Consider the following 24,649-nt stretch of genomic DNA (forward strand, 5'->3'; position numbering starts at 1 on the left):
TCCTGCTTACCTGGAACTGGCGTTGCACTCATGGGATGAGTCTCCTTATCCTTATTGAAGGGACTATTTGACATTTTTGTTATTTCTGATCTTTCTAATTCAGGCAATATTCAGTTTAGGCTTTTAAGTAAATGTATTATTGTCTGTTTTCTTAGGAACTAGTCCCATAACAGCAGAAGTATTGGAGGGCAGGCTGATATTTGTCTTCACCCCCTCTGCTCTGTATGCTTTTGTTTTCTAGTAAGGAACTTTCGTTTTTGTATTAGTTTTGGATGTATTTATTCTGACATGTATTTATTTGTGCATGGGCTTAATGTCATATACATCACAAAAATGTCTCCTGTTCTCTATGCTTTTTATTCTTGTTTTACATGACCCTTGCTTTTGCACATAACTTTGCTACAGCCAAGCTGTAAAGATGGTAATAAAGGGTGTGTGTGGGAAAATAAGGTGGAATGAAACCCTTTATATAGATGCTTTCTGTCATTTTTATGTGCATCATTCTCTTCCTTCTGATGTAGTGCTGTCTATAGTCATCTAGAGTCTTCCCTCAGCTTTGTGTTTTCAGCATTGTGTTAATTGTTTGTGGTGTATGGGTTTTTCAGCAGCGTGCAGTGAGAAAGGTCAGCTGTCAGAAACAGGCCTGTCCACAACTGATAAGGCATTCGAGAGATTGGATTTGACTCATTAAGCACCTTCCCTGTAGACATGGAGTCTGCTCTGCCGCAGAAAAAAAAAACTAAATCAGGAAGGAAAAAAGCCCAGGATGAAGTTGGAGCATGCGCCAGAAGCACTGGCACACCCTCCCTCTCACCCCCATGCACAGTGCCAGTTCTGTACGCCTCCACCACACTTGCATCCTCGTGCACCATGGACATCTATGCTTATGCCCTGAGACTGTGTGTATCAGTATTTACACCTGGCCAAGACACACATTCATTTTTATTGTGTACATGCATGTGTGTAAGTCCTCATGTGTGTATGCCCTGAAGTGACATGGGGAGGATGCATTTCATTCCTGCCCTTGGATGTGTACTGTAAGTTGTATAAGGATTTTAATTATCCCACATTTTGCATTCAGCCTGATTCTGTTTCTTGCTCTTGTAAATCTCTTCACACTAAGGTCATTTCTTTTCACACTGTAACAAAGGGAACACCTCCTCTTCATGTCTATCTATTGTGTTTGTTCAGCTGTACTTTGTCTGCCTTTCCACAGAAATATGCTGGGTAGGCAACTGTCCTTCCTATGCTGCATGTGTCCATTGCCCTGGTAAACACGCACGGAACTTGTGCTGTATCCACATAGCAGAAGCCTAGCATGTTTCTCATTGCATACAAATGCACACATTTTTGCCCCTAAGTAATTACTGGTCAAGGCTGCTCTGCCAGCTTGTAACAGTCTCTTGCCTGTGGCTTTGTTTGAGAAGAATTGTTCTGCCTCAAATTGGGTTTGGATACTGCTACTTCCATAAATGGTCCTAATGATGTCTCACAACGAGCATAAATGAAGGGCAGCAGTAGTGTTTGGCAGTGAATTTTGCTATCCTGGCAGTACTGGGGTTCCACATGTACCCACTCTCCAGTAGCACAGAAGCCGTGGGAAGCTGACATTGCCGCAGTCTCTGTGATACCACTGGTGCTGCTCTGCTCCGCTCTCGTCTCTCTTCCACCGCACTTTTGCTTTTCACCTTTCTTTCCACTTCCCCTTTCCCATGGGCATGGCTTTCAATACCGCTCAGTGGTATTGAAAAGGATAATTTTGTGGATCATTATTGTGTTATTACAGTGATTAGCGGTAACTATTTTTCTACTCCCACTTCCCGCTGGAAGGATGCCCAAGGGGCTCCCTGCTCAGCAGCAAGCGCGACGCTTGCTGGAAGGCTGCTGCCAGCACAGAGCCACGGGCATGCAGCAGCACACACTCCCCTCTGGCACTGCTGCCTCTCTCCCTTCTGCCCCTTTCTTTGTGAGCTTCCAGCAGTTCTCTAAAATAGTGATGTTCAACAGAAGCAGGAATTTTGCCTCCTGTCGGGCTCCTTACATGTGCTTTTGCTATGAATGCCCTTTCAACTTCCTCTCAGTGTTGGTCTAAATAATTTTATTCATTCCTGCATCAGTCTTGGAAGACTCCCTCTGACAGCCTTCATGTTTTTTCTCCCAAGCAGGACTAATCATACCACACATGTAGGGAAGACTGTGATAGTTACCTAATGTTCTTATTTCTCATGGTATGACTTTTTACTAAGGTCAGAAAATTGTGGAGAGACCTTGCCTTCAGTGTGGAAAGGAACAAAAATGCCAAGTGAACACTGTTTTAATAGCTGAGTGTTACTGCTTTTGAATCTGCAGCCAGTAATAAACAAGTCTAAATGCTTAGAATCAAGATTAGTATTTGGTGTTTGACTTCTGATTTTTAATAGGCTTGAAAAATAAAGGTAGTGTGAAATTGGGAATTGCAGCTGGGATACAGATTGCTGCTGAAAAACAACAAATCTCTCTTAGGGAGTGAATATAGTGTTGCTTGCTGGCCTGAAAGTTGCTTCAGTTCTTCAGTTTGTTGTTTTTTTTTTTAATTTTTTTGTTTGGGGTTTTTTTGTTATTTGGTCTGTGAAAAGAAACAGCACCTTTGGTCAGGAATACATAGATGAAACGCTGGTGAATTAAGAGCTCAGCTGTATGCTTCCACACTCTTACCTGTACTGTCATGTGTGCTCTACACAGAGGGGTGGATGGGTCAGGTAGCCACCCAGCAGTAGAGATGCCTCTGTGACAGCAGAGCTGGTGAACATGTTAGACCTAGAACTTCATGGCCATGGTGCTGTGATGTTCTCGCTCATCAGTTTGCACCTTGCTGAGCATGCAGCCTGTGAGGAAACATTTCTACTGGGTGGTGTGTTCAGTGACTGGCATGCTTATGTTTTGGAGTTATGTAGCAGGAAAATAGGAAAACTATAGGAATTGCAGAGTTGGGAACTGCCCTCATCTGTGCCTAGCACTGAGGAATCCAGAGGAGGTCTTATGCTCAGCGAGTCATCATCATATCTCTTGGCAAATTTTGTAGCAATACTTTGCTTTTTCTCTACCTTCTGGAACTAGGAGTGTGAGTAGAAAAATTGTTCAGAGAAATGAAAAGAGAAAGTATATTCTGTTCAACCAAAACAAATTATTAATTTATATGACTATATCAAATTCTTTCAGGCAAATTATTTTAAAAATTGATTTATTCAGCATCATTCATTTCAAAAGAAACGTGTTTCATGCTTTTGCTTTAAAATTTTGTTTTAAAATGTTTTTTTAAGAAATATATTTTTCAGGTCGTGTAAACAAAAATTTTTAAACTTCATTTTGGGGTTAAGGAAGACATGGTTGCAGAATTGTTTCTGTAGTCCCTATGGTCAGCTGATCAGAACATAAAGAACAAACACAGCTCTAAGTACATAGTGCCATGGTGTCAGACCAATACCTGCAGTTTATAATTTCTTTGACAGAGAACACAACATCACACACTGATACCAGTACAGTTTGTATTTAGCAAATAATGGAAAATATGTGGAGAAGAGGATTCTCAGGACACTGTACACTACATATACACTGGGTTGGTAGAGGGCGTCTCCTCACAGATGTGGAACATTTCTTGGTTTTCAGAGTTTTTTTAAACTCATAAAGTTCTTTTCCCATAGGTCTTAAGGACTTAACCTATGTTTTTGTTATCTTTATAGTACAGATGGAGACAGCCAAGGTTAATTAAGTGCCTCAGGTTACACAGTGAATCAGTGACAGAGTTGAGGATAAAAACCTGAGGTTCTGGCTTCCATGCCTCTACTTTGTCATTTAGATCAATTTTAATGAGCAATTTAAAGAAATGGTGTTACCAGACATATGCTATAATCTTTTGTAGACATGTCATTTATTAATTTTCATTATTGTAGTATTAATACTTTTGTCATCAAAACATTTTAGCTAAAAGGTTTTTATGGCTGTGTTTTTCAGCTATTTTGTGTGCATCATTGGAGGAGTTCAGACACTTCTGTTTTCTTGCTTTTCTCTTCAGAAAAGGCAATATGCTGCTTAGAGAGTGAGTAGGGAACCTGTGGATCATATAATTGGCAAAACTAGGTTAAAAAAAATCTGTGCTCAATATGTGGACTCACTAGGAGATTTTGTGTGGTATAACTGATTTACGTTTTTTCCTCTCAGAAGAAATTTTGCCAAATGACTGCTATAATACTGTTGAGTGAAAAGGAGATTCCTAGCACTGACAAGCAAAATAGCTTTTCATTTGGGTGAATATTTATTTATTTAGATGATAAGATCCCTAACTGTCTATTTAATAGGCTCATAGTCATACTTTAGAAATATAGGGCAGTTGTGCTTCTAACAGGCTACTAGCTCTGCCACTGTTATGTGACAGTGATATATGGAAACTGCTTTATACATTTAGTACGTGTCAACTATTTTGAGGATCAGGAGCCTAGGGAAGATTTCTCCTTTCTTTGGGCTAAAGATACAGGCACTGTTATCCCTCTTCCTTCGCTTTGCACTCAGTCTTTGCTGTGCAGTGGTCCAAATTCATCAGGTGAAAGAAGTCACCCTGCAGGCTAGTTCTGGACCTCTTAGGGATGGTTTGCAATCCCACAGGTCAGAGCCTCCTCTGCGCTGGAGCCAGCCCAAAGAGCATTATCCAAGGACACACACAGACAAAAGCAGAGGTGGAACATGGAGTTCCAGAGCTCTCATGCAGTATCTTCAGATAAAGAAGTTCTTCCTCTTGTTTTCATTAGGAGCTTAGCTGCACAGGGAAATAATAGATTAGTCAGGTTTGACAAAAACCCCTGAACATTCATTGTGTTGCCAAGTCTCCTTGATCTCTTCTGGGCTTAAATTTGAGGACCTTTTAACAAGCATTTTACTTTAGATTTGAAGGGTAATGGGTAGAGTAGCAGATAAGAGAGTAGAGGGCATGATTCATGCTAGGCACTTGATGTTCTCTGGTGAACATTAATGCTTCCTTTGCTCTTACTGGTGAGGTGAAAGAGCTTTTTGCATAAGATTAGAGCTGCTACACTACGTGCAAAATTTGCGTTTGGCATTGAAAGAGCACTGGCTGTTGAGTACATCTCACCTTTGCTGTGGACTTCTGGCCTAACTCTTTGCTGTGGACTTTTTGCATCTCTTAAACAGGATGGGAATTGTTTTGCATTGATTCTTCCCCACACTGTTTCTAATCTTGTAATGCTGATTCCTCTCTGCTTCCAAGTTACAAGTTATGTAGAAGGAGTAAGTGAGCATGAGGAGTCTGAGGAAACAGTAAATTACACTATTTCTGAAAGATGTAACATTTCCCAGAATGGTTTAACATTAGTAAGCATTTAAGAGACTACTCCTTTTACTGTAGGACTGCAGCTCAGCACTTAATTTTTATCTGTTATAACATCATTCTATGATTTTACAGACAATTTTTTTCCAACTGCAAAAATTCTTTTTCTTCTGAAAAATTATTCCTATAATTTCCTTGAGGTTAGAAGTCATATTCTTTTTCCAAGATTTGATCAATGTAATCAGTTCAGTCATTATGACGTTAATATGACTTATATGTTCTTACTTTACAGTTTGTAATATAAATGCAATTTGTAATATAAATGCAGCTGTGATATGGCTCTCACAGCTTCCACATATCAGTATCACTGTTGGTGGTGCTTGGAAGACGCTTAATGCACTGAAGAATGTATTGTACACTTCTTCTAATGTATTTAAATAATTAAATAATATCTGTAAATGAGAGAGTCTTATGAGTGGTGTTACTGATCTGATCGGGTGGTTTGAAGAATGGTTAGACTAGAAAAAACCAATTACTTGGATGTGTTATTTTTCCTGTTCAAAGGCTGGAAAGGAAGAATCCAGCAGAAGGATAAACAAAGGCTGCAGTAATCTGCTTTTAGCTACTACTGGATTCTGAGATGATCTCTTTAAAATAAAAGCCTAATTTTTTACTAAACTACTAAGCCTGGAGGTTTGTTTTAATGACATCAATCTGGGCAAGGTGCTTTGATCACTTCCAAGTGCTTTCCTTAGTTTTAACATTCAGTCACATAATGTTGACTGTAAACCAAACCCCAGTGAGATAGGGGTCCTGCCTCACAGGACATCTGTAATGCAGTGAAGGTGAGAGTGGTGAGCAGCTGACCCTTGGTTTTAGGGAGAGCTACTTGAGGTTTGCTTCAGGAGATGTCAGAAAAGTCACCACCCATTTTATATATTTCTAAATATTTCTTAATTGTGTCTGAGGCCAAAATTTCTGTTACATGAGATGCTGCTTTTCTTGAGTATGAAGCTTCACACCTTTGAGCAAAATGAGTGCTTTTAGGGTTTGCTGTTTTCAGCTTTGCAGTCATGAAGTAGTTTTTTCAAGCATCATTCAAAACTTTAGAGGCTGCTTTCTCCACACCTTAGCTAAGATGAGATCCTGGAAGGACTAGAGAAAAGCAGGAGGTTGGTTTCCCTCCACAAATGTATGAGAACCTCTGGAATGATCCCAGGATAGAGAGATAGGAGCTCCTGAATTCAAATTCTTTCTCTAGCATTGAGTTTTCTTGGTGGCTCTGAGTAAACCCATTAAAATGTCTGTGCATTGGTTTCCTCATCTATAAATCAAAATGCCAAGTTTTCTACCTCTTAGTGATTCTGGGAGCTCTGAATATTCTTCTTCGTAGAAAGAGCTTTGACAGGAACAGCAACAACATTGCACATAAAAACTGAGGCTAAAATTGCCATCTGGATTTGCTGAAGATGCATTATAGCTGTATACTGGAAGGGAAGACCCTGGGCTCTTTACCTCTGTAGGGGACCTGAGACACAGTGAGCTCTGGGTTTTCTTCAGGGATGAGAAGAGCCAGGAGCTTGGCTTAGGTACTTGTTTGCTGTGGTTTTGTTTCTGTTCCTGCACTCAACCTCTGATATGTTCTGATGGCTGGTTTGGATTTTAAACGGATATAAATCTGAGACTTGCAAAACTGGCTTTGCAGCATGGTGGTGATAGTAACTGCTTAATGTGCTGGGTGTGTCTGCTAGGGATTGATGAGAAAAGGGTAACATTTCCCATTAAAGTGATCAGTGACTCCATTCATTCAAGGAAATTATCTGTGCTAGTTTGAAGATTCTGAGTTTGCTTCTATTCAGGGATTTTTTTGCATCTTGAATATGTGAAAGTTTAAGTCCCAGTGTGGAATTTGGTACAGGACTTGGATCTTTGAAAATCACAGCTATTGCAGAGAATTTAGTTATGTGAATGAATTAGGAAGTAATAATGGATTTAGATTAATACTAACAAGAGGAATGGAAGATTTGATTCCTTATATGCACTGACATTCTGATTTTTATATATCTATTTAGTATTAACTATGTTAAAAATTAAATCTTGCAAATCATACAGAAATCAATAGGTTTCAAACATATCCAAAATATGTTTTAAGTAAATGTTATTTTATGCAGTTGCATTGCCACCCTTTATTAACTAGATCATCAATTAAATTAAATATCACTGCCTATATATAGGGTTTTGCATATCAGAAAAATCAGGGTTTGATCTATTGCTTCATGTAACATGAACCAATGATCCCTGCTGACTTCAGCTTGGATCTTAATGTTAGCTTGTGTGCTCCTGTGCAGAAGCTGCTTGGTACACTACCACTATTTAAAGAATACAGAAGATATAAATATCACAGTGCAATCTGAGGAACCTTCAAAACTGTACAGCACAAGGGTCATGAGCTAAAAAGTAACAAGTGGTTAACTGCTCTGTGGTCTTCCAGGTGTTACCAGACTGTGTCTGAAAGCATAAAGAAATACTGGGAGACCTGCAGCCTACTCGGGGCTTTTCCTTCTCATTCATTGCGGAAAGAACCTATATCTCTTTCCCTCTTCCATGCTCTCTGGTAATTTTCAGGTGCTTTTTGATCTCAGCTATGGTGTATGTCAGAGCATCCTAACATTTGGGACAGTATGGAGAGGCTATGCTTGGAAATAAACCTTTCATGTTGCCTGACAGAAGCTACTGTGCGGTAGCTCAGGGGATACACAGAGGCAGCTGCATCTGCTGCCTCTCATCCTTCTGCACAACTCTTGAGAAGAATTTGACCCTGTCTTGTCTATGTTCTTCCATTAAGTCATTAAAGAGGTCAGTAAGATTTCCCTTGAATTGTCTCTCCTTGAGGCAGAGTGAACCCAGTTCCCTCAGCATTTCCACACACATCAACCCAGTGCCTTGAGTATGGTGGTAGCTGTTTGCTGGACTGACTCCAGTATTTTGATGTAATTTTTATATGAGGGAGCTCAGTGCTGGACAGAACACTCCTGATGTGATCTTGTAAGTGTCCATTAGGGGAAGAATCACTTCCTTTGGCCTGCTGACTTCATTCTTGCTAAGACAGCCAAGGATGCAGCTGGCCTTTGCTGAAAGGACAGGCAGTGCTGGCTTGTCCTCAGCTAGTCTGCTGGGACCACAGGTCTTCTTCTGAAAAGCTGCTTTTGAGCCAGTTGGCTTCTAATGTGTGCTACTGCATGGAGCAATTTGGGTGGCTGTTTGCTTGCAGGAGTATCTGGACACATGGCTTGCTTACTGAAGTTCAAACACGCATTGCTTCTGCAGGAGTCTCTGCTTAAAGCAGACCTTTCGCTTGAGAATGTTATACTTAAAAGCTGCAATACTGTGCTGTTTTGTTGTCATTATTTTATGCTGTGAGAACACAGATTTTACCATGTAGTTATTCTCCAAGAATGGTTATGACAACAAGTATTTTCCCTTCAGTCTTGTACTAATAAATTCTGGCTAATCCTTATTAAGATTACTAAATGGTACAAAACGAAGCAGAAAAGTACTAATAATGCCAATGAAAATAGCACCAGCATTTGCCTTGTGCAGTGATTTGTAAGCAATGATAACTTGATTACTTGTACTATCTACTGCTTAGCCTTGCTTTCACAGCTGGGAGTCAGGAAGGTGCTGCAATATGGAGTGGGGGGTGGGATCTATACAGACTCCATTGCAAGTACCATTTCCTCCCAGCTGGCACTAGCTAGTCCTCCTCCAAGCCTTCCTGTCACTCTCTGGTGTTTCTTCTACTGGATAAAATCAGGGTTTGCAGCTGGCTCATGCAGCAGAACTGGCTTTGAGTGACTGGCAACCCAGGTACTCGGAAGTAGACCACTAGCTCACACAAGGGATTTTCATAGTACTCAAATGCTGCTTCCAATTGCTGAGAAATAAATGCAGTGGCTTTTGTTATTGTATAGAAGAGATTTATTTTCTTCATGAGGAAATATTAAATGTCATGTGCTATGAATAATTCCCCCATGTTTATTTTTGCTGATTGAAAAAGATGGCCTTATCTAGTACAGATTTCCTGGATAAGGTGATAAAACAGGCAAAGTTCTCAGATGTGTTTACCAGCAACATTACTTATATCTGTGGACAAAATGTTTTATGTGGACTTCCCTCATGCTCTCAGAGAAGGAATCTGTACACACCTCATGTGGCCCTCTTGTTTGCTTGGTCTTTCAATTCAATTGAAAGAAAGAGGCAGTTCTGTTAGGATTCTATTCTGGTGTTTTTCTTAACTTTCCTGTCGGATAGGTTAAGATAGATTCAGATGGCAGTAGAGCTGAATCTAAATACTGATCTTTGGAAAATGTTGCTGTTTTTTTTAATCGACGCATATGTGGTGGTTGTGTTGTGAATAATAGAGCTTTCCATCCTTCTCCTAAAAAGGATGTGAAATGTCTTATAACAGTCCTTAAATGTGCTTTTCCTAGACTCCACTGCATACTGTAGAATGGTCCCTATGGAGACAGTGCTACAGTGAAACTAAAAACACAGCGCTGAAATTCATCGCTACTGACGACCCTGCAGTTAATTCTCTTGGTAGCCATATTACAAAAGGAGCTCTACAGCTATTGACATGCCTTGATACTTAGCTCTACAGCTGACAGTGCCGTGGGATGCCTAAACTTCATGACAACCGTAAATCTCTTCTTGGCTGACCACTGAATAGATCTTTCTTTTCCCTTCCTTTCCAGCGCGAGATGAGAACATGGCCACTTTCCGTGGCTCCGAATACCTTTGCTACGACCTGTCACAAAACCCCATCCAGAGCAGCAGTGATGAGATCACGCTCTCCTTCAAGACATGGCAACGCAACGGGCTCATTCTGCACACGGGCAAGTCAGCTGACTACGTCAACCTGGCCCTGAAAGACGGTGCAGTCTCCTTGGTCATCAACCTGGGGTCTGGGGCCTTTGAGGCCATCGTGGAGCCGGTCAACGGCAAGTTCAATGACAACGCGTGGCACGACGTTAAGGTGACACGCAACCTGCGGCAGGTAATGGTGGAGGGGAGAAAGTGCTGGGGAGAGTTTTGTTTTGTTTTATTGGGACAGGCAGATGCAGAGAGTAATGGAGAAATGGGAAAGCTCAGTGCTATTGCTAGAGTTTCTCCACCTATTCTGGATCTTGGTGCCTAAAAGACAGTGAAAAAAACATTAGTTAATGGGAATTTATCCCTCCTGCAATATCTTTATTTCCACTTTATTAATTTTCTATTTTTTTCCCCGTTTGATTTAATAATAAAAACTTGTGATATAACTTTACTTTCATCTCCTTTTTCCTTTTTTCTTTTTCTGTTCTCCCCTTTTAAATTTTATTATTTCCTTAATTATGATTCAATCTTATCAGTAATATTCTTGTTGCATTTAATTATTGTGGGAATAGAGCCTATTGCCAACAGCCAACGCTCTACACCTCTCTCCTTTTTCTCTCAGTTTTGTTAATTGGTTTAGCATTGCCATGATGTCACAGTTCTAATTCTGAAAGTCTTTTGTTTCTCTTTTCCTTTTCTTTTGTGTGTGCATATGAGTGTGCAGGTGTGCAGACTGGTGGGTATGTGTGTAATTATTTCAACTTTATAGTTTTGGAATTAATTGGCTGGAGTCTCTCTGAGTCTTCTTGATTCTCTGTTCTTCTTTTTTTCCTTTTGATTTTTTTCCCCTTCTTTCTATAATGAGATTCTACTTTATTTCTTGTCTCTGCCTTGAGACTCTTCTGTTTGCTGTGAGGACTGGAAAAGTGGAAGGATCAAAAAACCCCATGCAAACTCAGATTAATCCAGAACCATACAATTCCACTTTGGAAAAGTTTTTCTGATTTTACTACTGTAATTTTGCACATCTACATGCTGCTTTTCCTAGCAGACAACTGTATCAGGTGACGTATTTGGTAGTAGGCTAGTCTTAAAATCCTGAAGCCTTTCTTAGGAAATATAAATTCATACATAAATAGATAAGATAAAATTAAATAACTGCTCTGAAAGCTGGTAAATATATCAAGTCACTAAGGGCCATTCGCTGCATAACAAATGATGTTTACATGGTGAATAGGAGCTATTTGATGTCTTGCTGATTGGTAGAGGAGCAGAAATAGCTTGTAAACTAAGATTTAGAATTAAATTAAATATTAAATTGTGAATACAATGTGACCTGTTTATTTTCTCATTAATGTCAATATTAGCACAACCTTTAAATAGCTTTATGTAAGTTTATACAATGTAATTTGTGGTAGCGTTTTACACTAGCTAAGAGCAAAGTATCTGTGACTATAGGATAATCAGTGCCAGGAATCAGAAAAAGTCCCTACTAGTAGAGGTCAGTGGATAATTTTTCTGTTATCAGGAGTTCATGTCTTTTTAATATTTGTGTTTGGGGCTGCAGATTTTTATTTGTCTTTGCCATGTAAATCCTTGTATTTCTACATGCTTAGGAGTTCAGGGTCTGAAAAAAAATCTGTCATCAAACTTTAATGAGACTACAGAATTCTTATGTATGGAAAAAAAATCATTATGTTTTCAATAGTATCTATACAGATGAAAATTTCATTTCTTATGCACTGGATGGTTCTTAATGATCCTATTTTGTTTAACCTTTCTCATCAGTACAGTAGACGAAGGTGCACTGACTGGTCTAGGTTTGTCAGTCTCGAAAGGTCAGAATATATGGCTTTCTTTGATGTGATCTTATTTTTTTTTTAATTTTTAGGTAGTTTCAGAACAGCTGGTCCTTGAATATCTCAGTAGAGGTCACTGGCCATTTTAGTTAATAATACTTTTTATTTTTCATTTGAAGTGAATTTCAGTGGGCAAATGTGCCAGAAGCAAAATTAATCCTTGCTTCATGCCAGGATTGGTTTGGATCTTGAACATGAAGAAGGTGAAGGGTCAGAAACAAAACTGTGGATGGGAAGATGTGGCATTCTTTTTCTTAATATTTTAACTAGTGATTTTTTAATTGGTCCACAGAAGTGGACTGAGAAAATGGAAATCTGTCTATGCCTTTTCGTATTTGATGAGACCAGGACAGTACTTTGGCAGTTATTACAAAATAGGTAGTCCCTTGCCAATAAAGCAGCACCATAAAATTTTTTAGCCTCCTGATCTATTCACTGTGAATGTTTCTAAGTGATCCTAAAATCTTAAAGGGTCCAACTTGACTGGGCAAGAGAGAAGATGATTTAATGAGATGGATGGGCTCTTTGCAAAGAAAGGCCAGTCTTCAAATAAAATTACATTTAATTAGCAGAGGTGATTTGGGGTCCATTTCTATAGTTAAACATGACAGAATATAGTTCAACCAATAAATATCAATAAAGCTGGACTTCTTTTTAGTCATCTTTTCCCTGGATACTTGCATTTTAACTTTTGATCTGTCTCAAAATTAAGACATTGACCCAGAATCTAAAGCTGCCCAGATATTGGAAGTGATGAGGCCTTGAGGCGGAGCAGTCATGATAGTCTTAAATGTTGTCATCCAATATAATTTTGTGTCACCTAAATAATTTTGTATGTAAAACACTATTGATTCTATGTCTTTCTGACATAAATTCACCTGTTACTTTGCAGTACAATATAGTTCACTAGAAAGTCTTATTTCCAGCTGTGGTCATGTTTCCTTAAATAACCCATTCCAAAACCAAACATAAAATCCCAATAAAATATATTGCCTCTTAATGTTGAAGCTTTATAAGAAAATCAGTAGCCTCCTTGTAATTGGTTGAAAATATTGCACTGGAGGTAGATATATTTCTCTTTAAAATAACTTTAAAAGCAATAATTTAGACATTGCAAGAATATTATCTAAATCTAATAAATTCCAGCTAAGTGGACTATCAGCAGCTTCAGGCTGCCATCTAATCTTTTCCTCTTCATTTTTGGAGGCTAAGAGAAAGGGGAGGAGGATTTGTATATTTTTTTTGTCTGTTTCTAGAATTAGAGTGGAACTTTAAATAGTTGGACTTGTGCTTAGTACTTTTTGGAATTGTTAAATGTTTTGTACCTAAGCTGGGAGAATACTAAGGGCTCCTTTTTTTTTAGATCAAATGACTATCACAGCAGTTAATCTCCTTAGAGAGAAACCAAGTGAATCCACAGATTCCCTTGAGTAGAGATTGTTAATGTCAAAGCAAATCTCCTTGTTTATTTATCTTATTATTTCAGTTAAAACTAAGCCCTCTTTCTGCCTTGTGAGAAACCTTTACTTAGTGATAGGATCACGGCTGAATTTTACTGGGGCTTTCAGAGTGTCTTTGGGGTAGTGTGGTCTGGTGGGAGAAGGAGCAGAGGAGACTGAAGGTCACACCTCCTGTGCCTGTCTTCAGGGCTGCTGCTGACACTCCATCTGGTTTCTAGCATGCTCTTCTCCCAGTCCCATACTTTAACTCCCTTGTTTGTAAAAATAAATTTACTAACACAACAATTTGCTGTGACTAAGACTTCCTTGGTGAAGAATTCAGGAGTTTGTGCTCATTATTTCCAAGTACAGACTATTATTATTCCCATTGGCAAATAACCTTGGGGCTTCATGCTCAATGCCACAAAGTCTTCAAAAACCTATTTTCCTAGTTAATGCACAACTCTGAAGCCTATAAGCAGATGGTTTTTACATGAGGCAATGTAGATCTTCCTTGTGTAATTTAGGATAATTCTTGCCAACTTCAATCATACTGGAACATGGACTTGGAGCCTCTACAGGCTGCCCTTTCCTATTAACACTAAAGCTAGTCACAATGCAAAATCTACTATTAAGATGTTTAGTTCCTTAACTGCTAAAACACAAAGAAGCCAAGTGTAGGTTCTAACAGTTGATGCCTGCATGCCTTGGGATGGCTTAAAAAAGTTCTGCTGAACCAATTCTCCTAGCTCCTGTGTAATAGAGATGCAGTAAAACAGGAGGGACAGTAGGTCTTGTAAGTCTTCTGTCTTCAGCCTGGACACAAGGCACACAATTCTTTCTACACAGTTTCTTGACACATTTCTCCCTACAGTAAGAGAGATTAAATTCCTGTATCTTGGATGACAGAAGTGAGCTACAGGCAAACAGCCAAGTACAGGCACTGTTATGTGCTTGTCCTGAAAGTCAAAAACTCAGCTACTGTAAGGAAACCTGCAGACTGGAAAACTTGGAAGGAAGACACAGAGTCTTGGACTCATCTTCATCTGTATCCTCCAGCCAAAGTAAATACTGGTCTTGTGATATTCTGCAGCACTTGAGGGTAGTGAAGCTTGGAAGAGGAGCTGGCGTGGTGGTGGGTGGAAGAAGGGAGTCATGGTTGGGTTTGTGCTGAAGGGGCAAGCTGTGTACTCTGTGTGTATATCTCTGAGCCCAAGGTTCTTGTTTGAGGGAAGCACCTTGATGAACAATTGAAGAGTAAGTATTGCACTGTTTTAACTTTGCTTCAGGTCTGGATAATGTGTATGAGGGTTGAAGTTAATGACTAATATCAGGGTGGGAAGAGTAGGTGTTTCTTTACAGTCCAAATGGCATGGTTCCCCATAGAGTCCTGGTCATATTGTCCTCTTTCTCACTTCGTGTGTCTCAGGTGCCCCACTCCTTTTTTTGAAAAACTAACACTAGATCATTCATGCAATGTGTCATTTTTACTAACCAACTAATGTACTAACACCCTAACGACTCATCTTTGCTTTTAGTTATTTTAATTAACAATCGTTCTGTTCACGATTTTTTAATTTCCTTTCTTCCCCCTTTTCCGCAAAGCACTCAGGCATTGGACACGCTATGGTAAACAAACTACATTGTCTGGTAGATATCATTCTTATTGTCTCTTTTTTTGGGTTTGCCGTGTGTTACCTGCCTTTTCCTCCCCCTACCTGCTCTTTTCCCCCATCCTTTATACTTACTGCTTCCTTTAATTTTATTCTAATTTCATTGAAAAACATGTCGTTTTCCCCCTTCTTTTTTTTTTTTTTTTTTTTTTTTTTCCTTTCTTCTTTTTGAATAGAAAAATGAGCATCAAAAGCAACTAACAGCTCTTCTGGAAATAGGGTTTGGACATTTCTTTCATTGTTTTCTTCACCTCTGTCTTCAGTTCTTCTTTTCTTTTTTGGTGATAAATTGTTGGAATTTTCTGTCCCTTGTTTTTGAGTTTGGATTTCTTTCTTTTGCTTTTGTTTTCATTTGACTTTTTTCTTGGCTTTTAGTTTAGTGTTTTTTTTACTCTGAAGGTTTCTAGATCAGAACCATTGCAGGGCCTCTAGTCCATGGTGGTGAAGGCTCTCTTTTTCTCTCACCCTTTTGTTGTGACAATGGCTATTACGGGCAAACTGGCCAGAGTTGTCCAATTTCTCATGATTTTTCCCCACTTCCTTCCCTCTGCTTTCTCTTCTCCTTCTCCCTCTTGCTCTCTCTCTCACTTTCTCTCTCTCTCTGACCTCTACCTGCGTGGCCAACAGGAGCTCAGCCGGTTGTTTGTTTCAGTACACACTCTGCATGGCATGTCCACGTCTGGTGACTCGCCCGTCTCCTCCTGGCCTCGATCTATTTTCCTCCATCTTCCCTTGCAACCACTAACAACATCTAAGCAAAACACATTGAATTCACTTCCTCCTCTCCCACCCTTTCCTTCTGTCACCCTTCACCTTCCATGTGTTTGTGGTTAGAGATTTTGGGGACATTTCTGTTTTGTTTTGAGTTTTTTTGTTATTATGGAATTTGTTTGGTATTTTTATTTTTGATTGCATGTGGGTGTGAAATGGTTGTTTTTCCCTTTTTCTTCTCCTTCTCTCTCTTTATTTTGCTTTTTTCTGTTGTCTTTCTGGACCTCAGATATATTGGCATGACAGGTCAAAGTGCAGTGTGTGCACGCTTTTTAGCTCTTTCTTTCTTTCTCATATCCATGTCTATCACATTTGTTGGAGTGCAATTTATTTATTTTATTTTGGTTTATTTTCTGCTTATATTTTGGTTATGGGTTAGTTTGAGGTTTTTTTGTTTGTTTTTTTTTTTCCTTTTTTTTCTGTTTTTTTTTTTTTTTGTTTGTTTGTTTGTTTGTTTGTTTGTTTGTGGTGGGTGGTGGGTGTGTGTCTCTCCAGGTACATGGCATGCACATCCATAACATATTGAAAGTGAGCTCCCTCTCCCCCTATCCCTGAATGCATGATTGTCAGTGTGCTGTGAGCAAAAGAAACTTAAAAAATAAAAAATACCAACCTCGTCTTCATTAGTGTTTTTTTTTTACTAACAACCATAACTAACTGTAATCATTAAAATAAATTCTAATTAATCATAAAATCAGCTAATATGAGAAACATCTTTCAAAGACAGTTATATTTTCTGGCCTGAATAGATGGAAAGCATCTGGACGGATAGGCTGCTGGGTAAGCCTGAGAGTGCTGATGCACCAGAAAAGGAAGAAGCAGATGCTGAAGCATTTCTCTGTGGGAAAATCAGACCAGAAAATAGAGCTCGACTTAACTAAAAAAAAAAAAAAAAAAAGCATACCAAATCTCAACAAAATCCTTAATAAAACTGGCATAAAATTATAGGGGAGGTAAGTTGTTCTGTTCAGGATTGTAAGGTCATTACTGGGATTTTCTTTGTCCATTGTGTCCCTCAAACAGGTGACAATCTCTGTGGATGGCATCCTTACCACCACGGGCTACACACAGGAGGACTACACCATGCTGGGCTCAGATGACTTCTTTTACGTGGGAGGGAGCCCCAGTACTGCCGATTTACCTGGGTCTCCAGTAAGCAATAACTTCATGGGCTGCCTCAAAGAGGTAACTATTTGAAATTAATTCTTGTCTGTGTGCTTTAATTTGCTAAAGTCATCACTCTTTCCTGCCTTACACAATTAATTCCTTTCCTGGTGCCTAATTTTATACTGATAACTGCGGCATCTCTGTAAAGATAAACTCATCATCATTTAGCTGGTCAGAAGGCTGGAAAACTTATGAACTTAAGGCAGAATCGTACTTTTAGTGCTTGGATTACCAAAAAAAATGCTCATGGTAGTAGGAGAGGTGTCTTCTCTAAGCTGTTAGCCCTTCAGAAGAAAGCATTACTATATTCTAGGCACTTAGGCAATAGCCATTATAAAAAGAACAGTAGCCTTTGATTACTAAGTAGCATTTTGAGATTAAAAAATCATAATCAGAAGCTTATTTAGAATACTTTTTAAGGTCCTGGATTTCAACTGGGAGTATAGTTAGATCTGAATTTTCCAGGAAGATACAGAAATAGAATAAAACAGAAAAGTGAAAGTTTAAGGTAGCATAAAAAGTGTTAATTTTGCAAGGAAAATGCAGCATGAAAGTGTGTCAGGGAGGTGTGCCAATCACATGGCATGTGGACATGAAGTGTACTCTGTGTTATGGTATCATTATTGAGAGATGCCTCTCCCTGAATTAAAGTGCAAACAATACCATATGCTGAAGTCAATAGTATAGATTTTATTGAACAATAAAATGTTAGGTAGAGAGGTAGAAAGAAGTAGAAAAGAGAGAAAAAGAGAGAGAGATTAAACAGAAGATAGTCACCACCCATGAAGTTGGTGGTGTCCTGTTGGTCCTTCACTCTAGGCTTCTCAGTGGTGGGAGGCCTGGGGTCACTCAAAACTGCTGACGTATCTTTTCAAACAAAGGAATTAATGTTCATTGGTTACTCACATTTTTTATTCTATTGGTTTAATCATTCACTTGATTCTAATGTTAATTAGTCCCATGCTCAGTCTTTCTGGTTTTTTTAGTTGGTGGGTTTCTTGAGTTGGTGGGTTGTGAATCAGTGGTCACAATCTCCCTCTGATGGAATTACCTTTTACCCAGTCCAAGCTGATTCAGCATAGTCGCTTTCCTTGTGGCCCATAACTTCTGCATTCTTTATGTCCATTATGAGTTATACATTCTGCTCTCACAGCTTTTTTTACCTCCCCCTAGGCTTGAGATAGCACTTGGACAATAGAATCACCTCTGTTATCTCAAGTTCCTGGTCATGGTTGCTTAATTTACAGTCCAAGTTCCTGGTATCCATGGAGGCATATTTGGGGAAGGGATTGGGAGGTGGTGGGGTCCCTCAGTGGTCACAGATGCCATTTGTCCCCTAACTTGGGGTGATCTTTGTTTGACCAGTGATATGCGTAGAAGTTGTTTCTTTACAAAGTTCACCACAGTGGGAAGTTTTGTCTGGATGCATTACCCAGGATGTGCTGACCAGATCTCCCCTCTGCTTGGAGTTAGCACTGTCCCATCCCTCCATTCTGTGCCCATCTCATGGCAAAGTCGTTCTGTGGCCTTAACAGTATTTGAGACAGACAGCTATGATCTTTAAGTCCTTACACTGGGTTGCTAAGTCTGTGCACTTGAGTGGCTGCATTGGTCAGGAAGAGCTAGCTGGTTCTGAAAACTGTTTTGTCCTACTCTGCCTGGCTGCACTTGCCACATAGTTATTCCAGAGCATTGAGAAAATTCACACATATGTAATAGAGATTGGACTGCCGGGCTAGCCGCAGGAACCAAAAAAGTGATCCTTGGAAAAAGAATCCCAAAACAAAACAGTTAAAAGATGAGTTCTGTCCAAATCCCAAACTTGGAACAGTTTAGTTTTGATGCTAGCTTGCAGTCATCTTTTTTCTTCTTTCTTCTCTTTTCTAATGCAATTTGTGATTATCACTGTGATTTATAGGGATACAGATATTGAGGTCTCCGCAAAGTGTTATAAAGACATAGGGGTCATGGAAGCAGCAATGCTGAGCTAGATGTTGTTCTGTGGCTGTAATTGCCTTGACAAGTCATCAACCTACTGATGCTCAACTCGTGGTGTCAGGGTTTGTGTGTTATGTGCCAGGCCTCTGACGTGAGGGAGAGTTGTTAGGGTCTGCAGCTGCTCTCCTGCCTGACCTCTGGATGAAAGGGATGTACATATGGTAGAGGAGAGTTCGTGAGCATGTTATATAGGAAATGAAACTTTGTTGCTTGAATACAAACTGCCATACAGAGATCAAATCCTTCTCGTTACATTTATAGAGCCTTGGGCCTGATTTTCCTAGGCACTGAGCATCCCCAGTTTGATTGAAATCAGGAGGAGATACAGCCTCTTAGTGTCTCTTTAAATCAGGATCTTAATTTTATTTATGGATGCTATGAACATAACACTTAGCAGAGGCCATTTTTATGTATGCTTTAAGTCAAGCCAATGGAGCAAAGAAAGCAGTGACAAGAAAATCTTCAGCAGCTTTATTATTTATATAATCATTTGTATTCTGTTAGCTTGCACAATGTGCTAAGAGCCGCCAACATAGTCATCCCAGGCTCATAATGTTCTGTGAGAAGGAAAACCCAAGCAACCGCTTAAGAATGAGAGGAAGAAAACAGATAATCAAAAGTGCTTTGTAATCTTCACTTGACTAGGCAATGACAGGAGATGTGTATGAGCAGATGTCTTTACTTGATGGCTGCTTTAGAGTTATAGTTTGCTTAAAAGCACCCCACTTACAGTGGTGTTCCAGTAATACTTTCAATGAGCTTTGGTCCTGGAGGAGGCAGAACTGGGTTAGTGCAGTGCTTGTGTGCTTATGATGTGTCTGGTTCGAAAACTGGCTACGGGGAACTTTACTTGGCTTTCTGTGTAGCTTGTCAGCATATTTCATAAATCAGTCTCCATAGTTAATGTTTTAAACTTACTTTTTTTTTTTTTTCCATGGCCAAAATGGATGCTCAGTCTCTAATTAGCCAGTACTGGAGGAGCTTGGATTTTTAACAAAAATATTCTGAGCTAAGTAAGTTAGATGAAGTGGTAGGGTAGACTATTAGCAAATTTTGTTCCTTTCAGTTTATCCTTTCTAGTAGAGCGAAGCTCTTCTTTCATAGTTAAGTCCTAGCTATGTAATTGCTGGTACCAGAGACACAGCACACCCCAAATAGATTGCACTATTTGTAATGGTGAAGAGCATCCTGCCAAGCCCTGTACTGATCTCTTGAAGGCGTTAAAGCAGAATGGTCTCTGCATTCATTCAAGACTGGCTCTAGGGATTTGTCATGTTCCTAGGAAGGTAAAGGGATTTATGGAGACTTCATGGTGAAACTTTCAGCCTTTCCTCTGTAAGCTCTTTTATTTCCTCTAGACTGCATCAGTCTGAGAGTACACCAACAAATTTGCTTATCTTGGGGTTAAGAGGGCTCCTTGAGTGGCTCATTGCCTTCCCACTTCCTCTGAGAAGGTGCTGGTGCTGAAGTGGCAGGGAGCAGAGTACCTAGTGACCATCTCTGCCCCTTTGCAGCAGAAAGGGACTTCTCCACTCAGCCTGGGCTGGTGCCAGGAGGAGGGGCAGCTCTGGCAGGGTAGATACTCCGTGTGAGCAGAATGTAAGACTTGGCTAGAAGGAATTGGAGCGTCTAAGAATGTGTTCCTGACAAGGAACTAAGGGTCTCAGGACTCCTCTGCTGTAGTATCTATATAATATTTCCTAAATTTGATCTAAATATCTAATTATCTAGATAATGTTTTCTTTAGGTCAGATGATTTCTGACCTAATGGTACCTCCTTTTACCATAGAATAGATTCTCATGTTTCTTCTTTCCTTCGGGGCTACAGGTTTTGACTGAACAGGTTCCACTAGTTGCTAGCAGTAATATACCTAAGTCATAAATACAAGTATTTAATGTGTAGTTCAGGCTGGGATTTTTCCTCTATTTTCATTGGAATTAAAGAGTTCCCTATGTGTGGTGAACTATGTTCATTTTGCATTTCTCTGTAGCCATCCTGGCAGTATACCTGACACTCTAATGAGGCAACAAGACTGGAAAATAGTCATACAGTATATGCAAATAGGGCAGTACACAGACATTGCATTGAATCTAATTGCATAGAATCTAAGGCTTTTTGGACCTTCATTCTTAAAATTAATCATTCTAGAGAAAATCTTGGGGGAAGCTGGTTCATACATTTCATATCATGAATGAAACTAGATATAGAGATGGTATAGGAGAAGATACAGGAACACATCTTGAGACAATTGAGCAGAAATAATTTTAATGGGTGTCAGGAAAGGTGTGACACTGCTTTAACAGATAGTGATTGTTAAAAGGGGAGAAGTTCTGACTGAAGGTAGAAAGGAAAAAGGATCCAATTTTAGGTTGAATGGGACTTGCATGGCCAGAAAGGACTAGAACAAGAAAGGTAACAAGAAACAGCTGTGTTTTTTGTATAATCAAGGGCTTCAGGGAGGAGTTTTTAGTAATCAAGGATGGAGATGGAACGTGGCAGGGTAGAAATTTAGCTGTGTAGGCAAAGAGGGGAAAATGGTATTTCAATATCCAGTTGCTAGGGAAGGGAGAGAATCAGAATATTTCCTGGGGTTAGGGAGCCAGACACTCAGATTTGATTTACTTGGAGCAGGACTTAAATGGTGCAGATGGAGATGCTTTAGAAGAGCCTAAGGTGGTCCCTACAGAATGGATATTCATGAGAGAATTTATGAAATCTTCACATTTTTCTATCAATGCTTTATTAAAATCTCAATTCTGAAAAATGTTGATTGGTACTAACAGCTTGATGGAAGCAGTGAGGCTTGCATATGGGTGGAATATGGCAGAAATTATTACAGGGGTCAGGCACCATCTGTCTGTGATGGGAGAATGCTGTGAAAGCTTAGATCATTTCTGTCTGCAATTTAACTTCTAGGAGCCTGATTTCAAAACAGTTCATGAGTGTGCCCAGTTGCTGTATGTAAATCTCGGATGCTATCTGCAAGCCTGGTCTTTTTCAGGACTATTTGATGTGTAGTGATGATGTGGTTTCTCTTTGGGGATGAGTTTTTCTGACTGCAGTGTCACACTGGGAGGAGGCTGAAGGTGCAGATGGAAGGCAGCCTAAAACTGGAGGCAGAGGAAAACAGGCAGATAAAGGAAGTTGTAGTTGTAAAAATACCTCCCTAAGCCAAAAAACTTTTGCATGCCCAGGATCCCCTTCCACAGCAGTGACTTAACAGATTCCCAGGAATGCATAAGAGGAGAATCAGGAATCAACAGTGCAGTGTAGGGATTGCACTGAGGTACAGTGGAGGAAGTTACAACATGAATGGCACTAGTTGCCCATATATGTTAATCTAATACTGCTGCTCCAGCTCTCCTATTGTGTTTGGCCCTGTCTGCTTCCTATCTGTATTATTTAATTAATTTAACATTTGTAAAAGAAAGGAGAGAGAGAGGCTAGTGGCACTATGTAGAAGCAGACAAACCACAGCCAAATGCTTAATATTATTCCACTCTTGGTCTCTCATTAATACTCTCTGCCAGAGCCTTCAAAATAGACCAGATGATGATTATGACCCTGATTCCTAAGATTCCAGATCTAGACGTCTTTAAAGTTTTTGGTTGCCTCTCACTCTTAAATTTCCAATTGCATTGCTGCTGCTCTGGGGGATCAGTCTCCTGTTGCAACTGTACAGTGTGTGTCTTGGGAGTCAAGAATGTCAGTCATTTTCTCTGTGCATCTGCAGAGCATCCAACACAAAGTCTTCATCAGGTTTTTGAGTACCACTGTTGTAGCAACATAAAACAGTGGAGATGCAGGCCAGCATTTTGAGTAGCTGCTGATGGCATTCTTAAGCTGATCAGAAAAAAAATCCCCACTTATTTCTGGAAAGATTTAATTTTGAGGTGGGAATGGAGGCATTTGGAAATCGAGAGCAATACAATAGGAGGCAAGATGCTGAGAGAATTCTGAGTAGACCAATAGATGGGGAGGGAAATACGGTAGTGTTTTCTCATTGGGTAAGGCTTAAAAGCTTAGGTCATGTGCTGGCTTGCATTTCCTATTTCTATATTAGCTGCAGCTTTGCTTTAGTTAAGGGGTTATTCAAAACCTCTGTTCCTTATGTAGCTTAGCCTTTGCCTACTCTACCAAAGTGACGTTTCTGATGGCATTATTACTTGCTTAATGCATGACACTGAAAGAATGTGGTTACCTTGGCTTATATTCATCCACAACAACAACTTTGCTGGCATAATTATATTAAATAAGTGTTTGTTGCAAAATAACATAAGCTAACCTCAGTTATTGATCAATCTCTTTCATCAAATGTTTCTGGATACACAGAAAAGTGGAAGAGTAATGTACTCACGACTCTAGAAAATTTACTCATTATCTCATAGATCCATGAGAAGTATTCCATTTAAGCAGGAAAACAATTTTAAATTGCTTCATGAGATTAATCTTTATTGAATGAAGCACAAAAATGAAGTGCTAAAATTATTTTTCTATTAGTAAAACATGGGAAGTCCAAAGACCGGAAGTGAGTTTTTAGCTTTGGGTCAGAAGATGGAGGAGATGTTATTTTATCAACTGTATACTGAAAAAAACTCTAGGCTCCTAACATTCTTTCTTTAACACAATTCCTATAGTAATGGCTGTAGAATCCTACAGCCATAATGAATCTAGAAGTTAAAAACTTTGTTTTATAGTTCTATTTGCAAACTAAAAAAAAAATAGGTTCTTGTTAGGGTCTCATTTATTACAATGTAGTATTTTGTTCTCTGGAACTCCTATCAGTTGGCAAACAGCATCTTGCAGGTGTTCTATGTCAGCCTGAGCATGCATATTTTCTTGAGGATTAATTTAAAGGATAATTTGCATATCAACAGTTCAGTAGCACTGAACAACTGAACTTACTACACTATTAGAAATTTTACAAAAGTAAAATTCAGCCACGTCTTAATAATAGAGTATATATGTAGATTGAGCGTACCTTCTAAAGCAAGCATTGATGAACAAACATAGAAACTGGATCTTTTTATGCATGAGGTGTAAGAGGCTTCTTTTTGCAGACCTGTTTGAGCTATCTATTGCTAACATACTTACAAGCTAAAGAGAATCTATGGAGCTAAAACAGAGTAGGGTCTGACTGAGTTCAGCTGTCTTCAACTGCCACTGGAACAGGTGCCTAGGAAAGAAACTAGCAGCAGAGGTTGGTGACACCACTGGGTAGTGTAGCCAGTGGGCTGATATGTCACAACAGTAAGGGAGCACTCCACTAAATCCCCACTGAACTGCCCGCATGTGGCTCTCAGTCCTGGTGTTGTGGCCATCTGTGCTTGCTTTGCAGTAGGATCATTGGGATCAGACATTTTTTTCCCTGCATAATGAACCTAACTCCTGCTGTGGCTGCAAGGGATGTGCCATGTGCTGTGGTTCAGAAAATGAGAGTGTTTACAGGCGTAGAACTATGTTTATATCAAGAATTTCAGAAAACATAATCAGGATTGGAGCAATATAGCCTGTGTTTGGTGTATATAATAAAGTTAGTTGGTAACATTTCA

At 39.5% G+C, this 24,649-nt stretch overlaps 1 protein-coding gene across 25 annotated transcripts in view; it reads left to right on the top strand.

Annotated features, from left to right (window-relative positions):
* NRXN3 (neurexin 3) overlaps positions 1 to 24,649 on the top strand; it is a 963,701-nt gene that overhangs the window by 246,437 nt on the left and 692,615 nt on the right. For all 25 annotated transcript variants that reach the window (XM_085582217.1, XM_021542849.4, XM_085582229.1 and 22 more), the window contains 2 exons: positions 10,072 to 10,373; positions 16,955 to 17,116. In XM_085582217.1, the coding sequence (XP_085438343.1) occupies positions 10,072 to 10,373; positions 16,955 to 17,116 (464 nt within the window). The remainder of the gene's footprint in view (positions 1 to 10,071; positions 10,374 to 16,954; positions 17,117 to 24,649) is intronic.

Source organism: Lonchura striata, chromosome 5, assembly GCF_050655825.1.
Source record: "Lonchura striata isolate lonStrDom1 chromosome 5, ASM5065582v1, whole genome shotgun sequence".
NCBI classification, from domain to species: domain Eukaryota; kingdom Metazoa; phylum Chordata; class Aves; order Passeriformes; family Estrildidae; genus Lonchura; species Lonchura striata.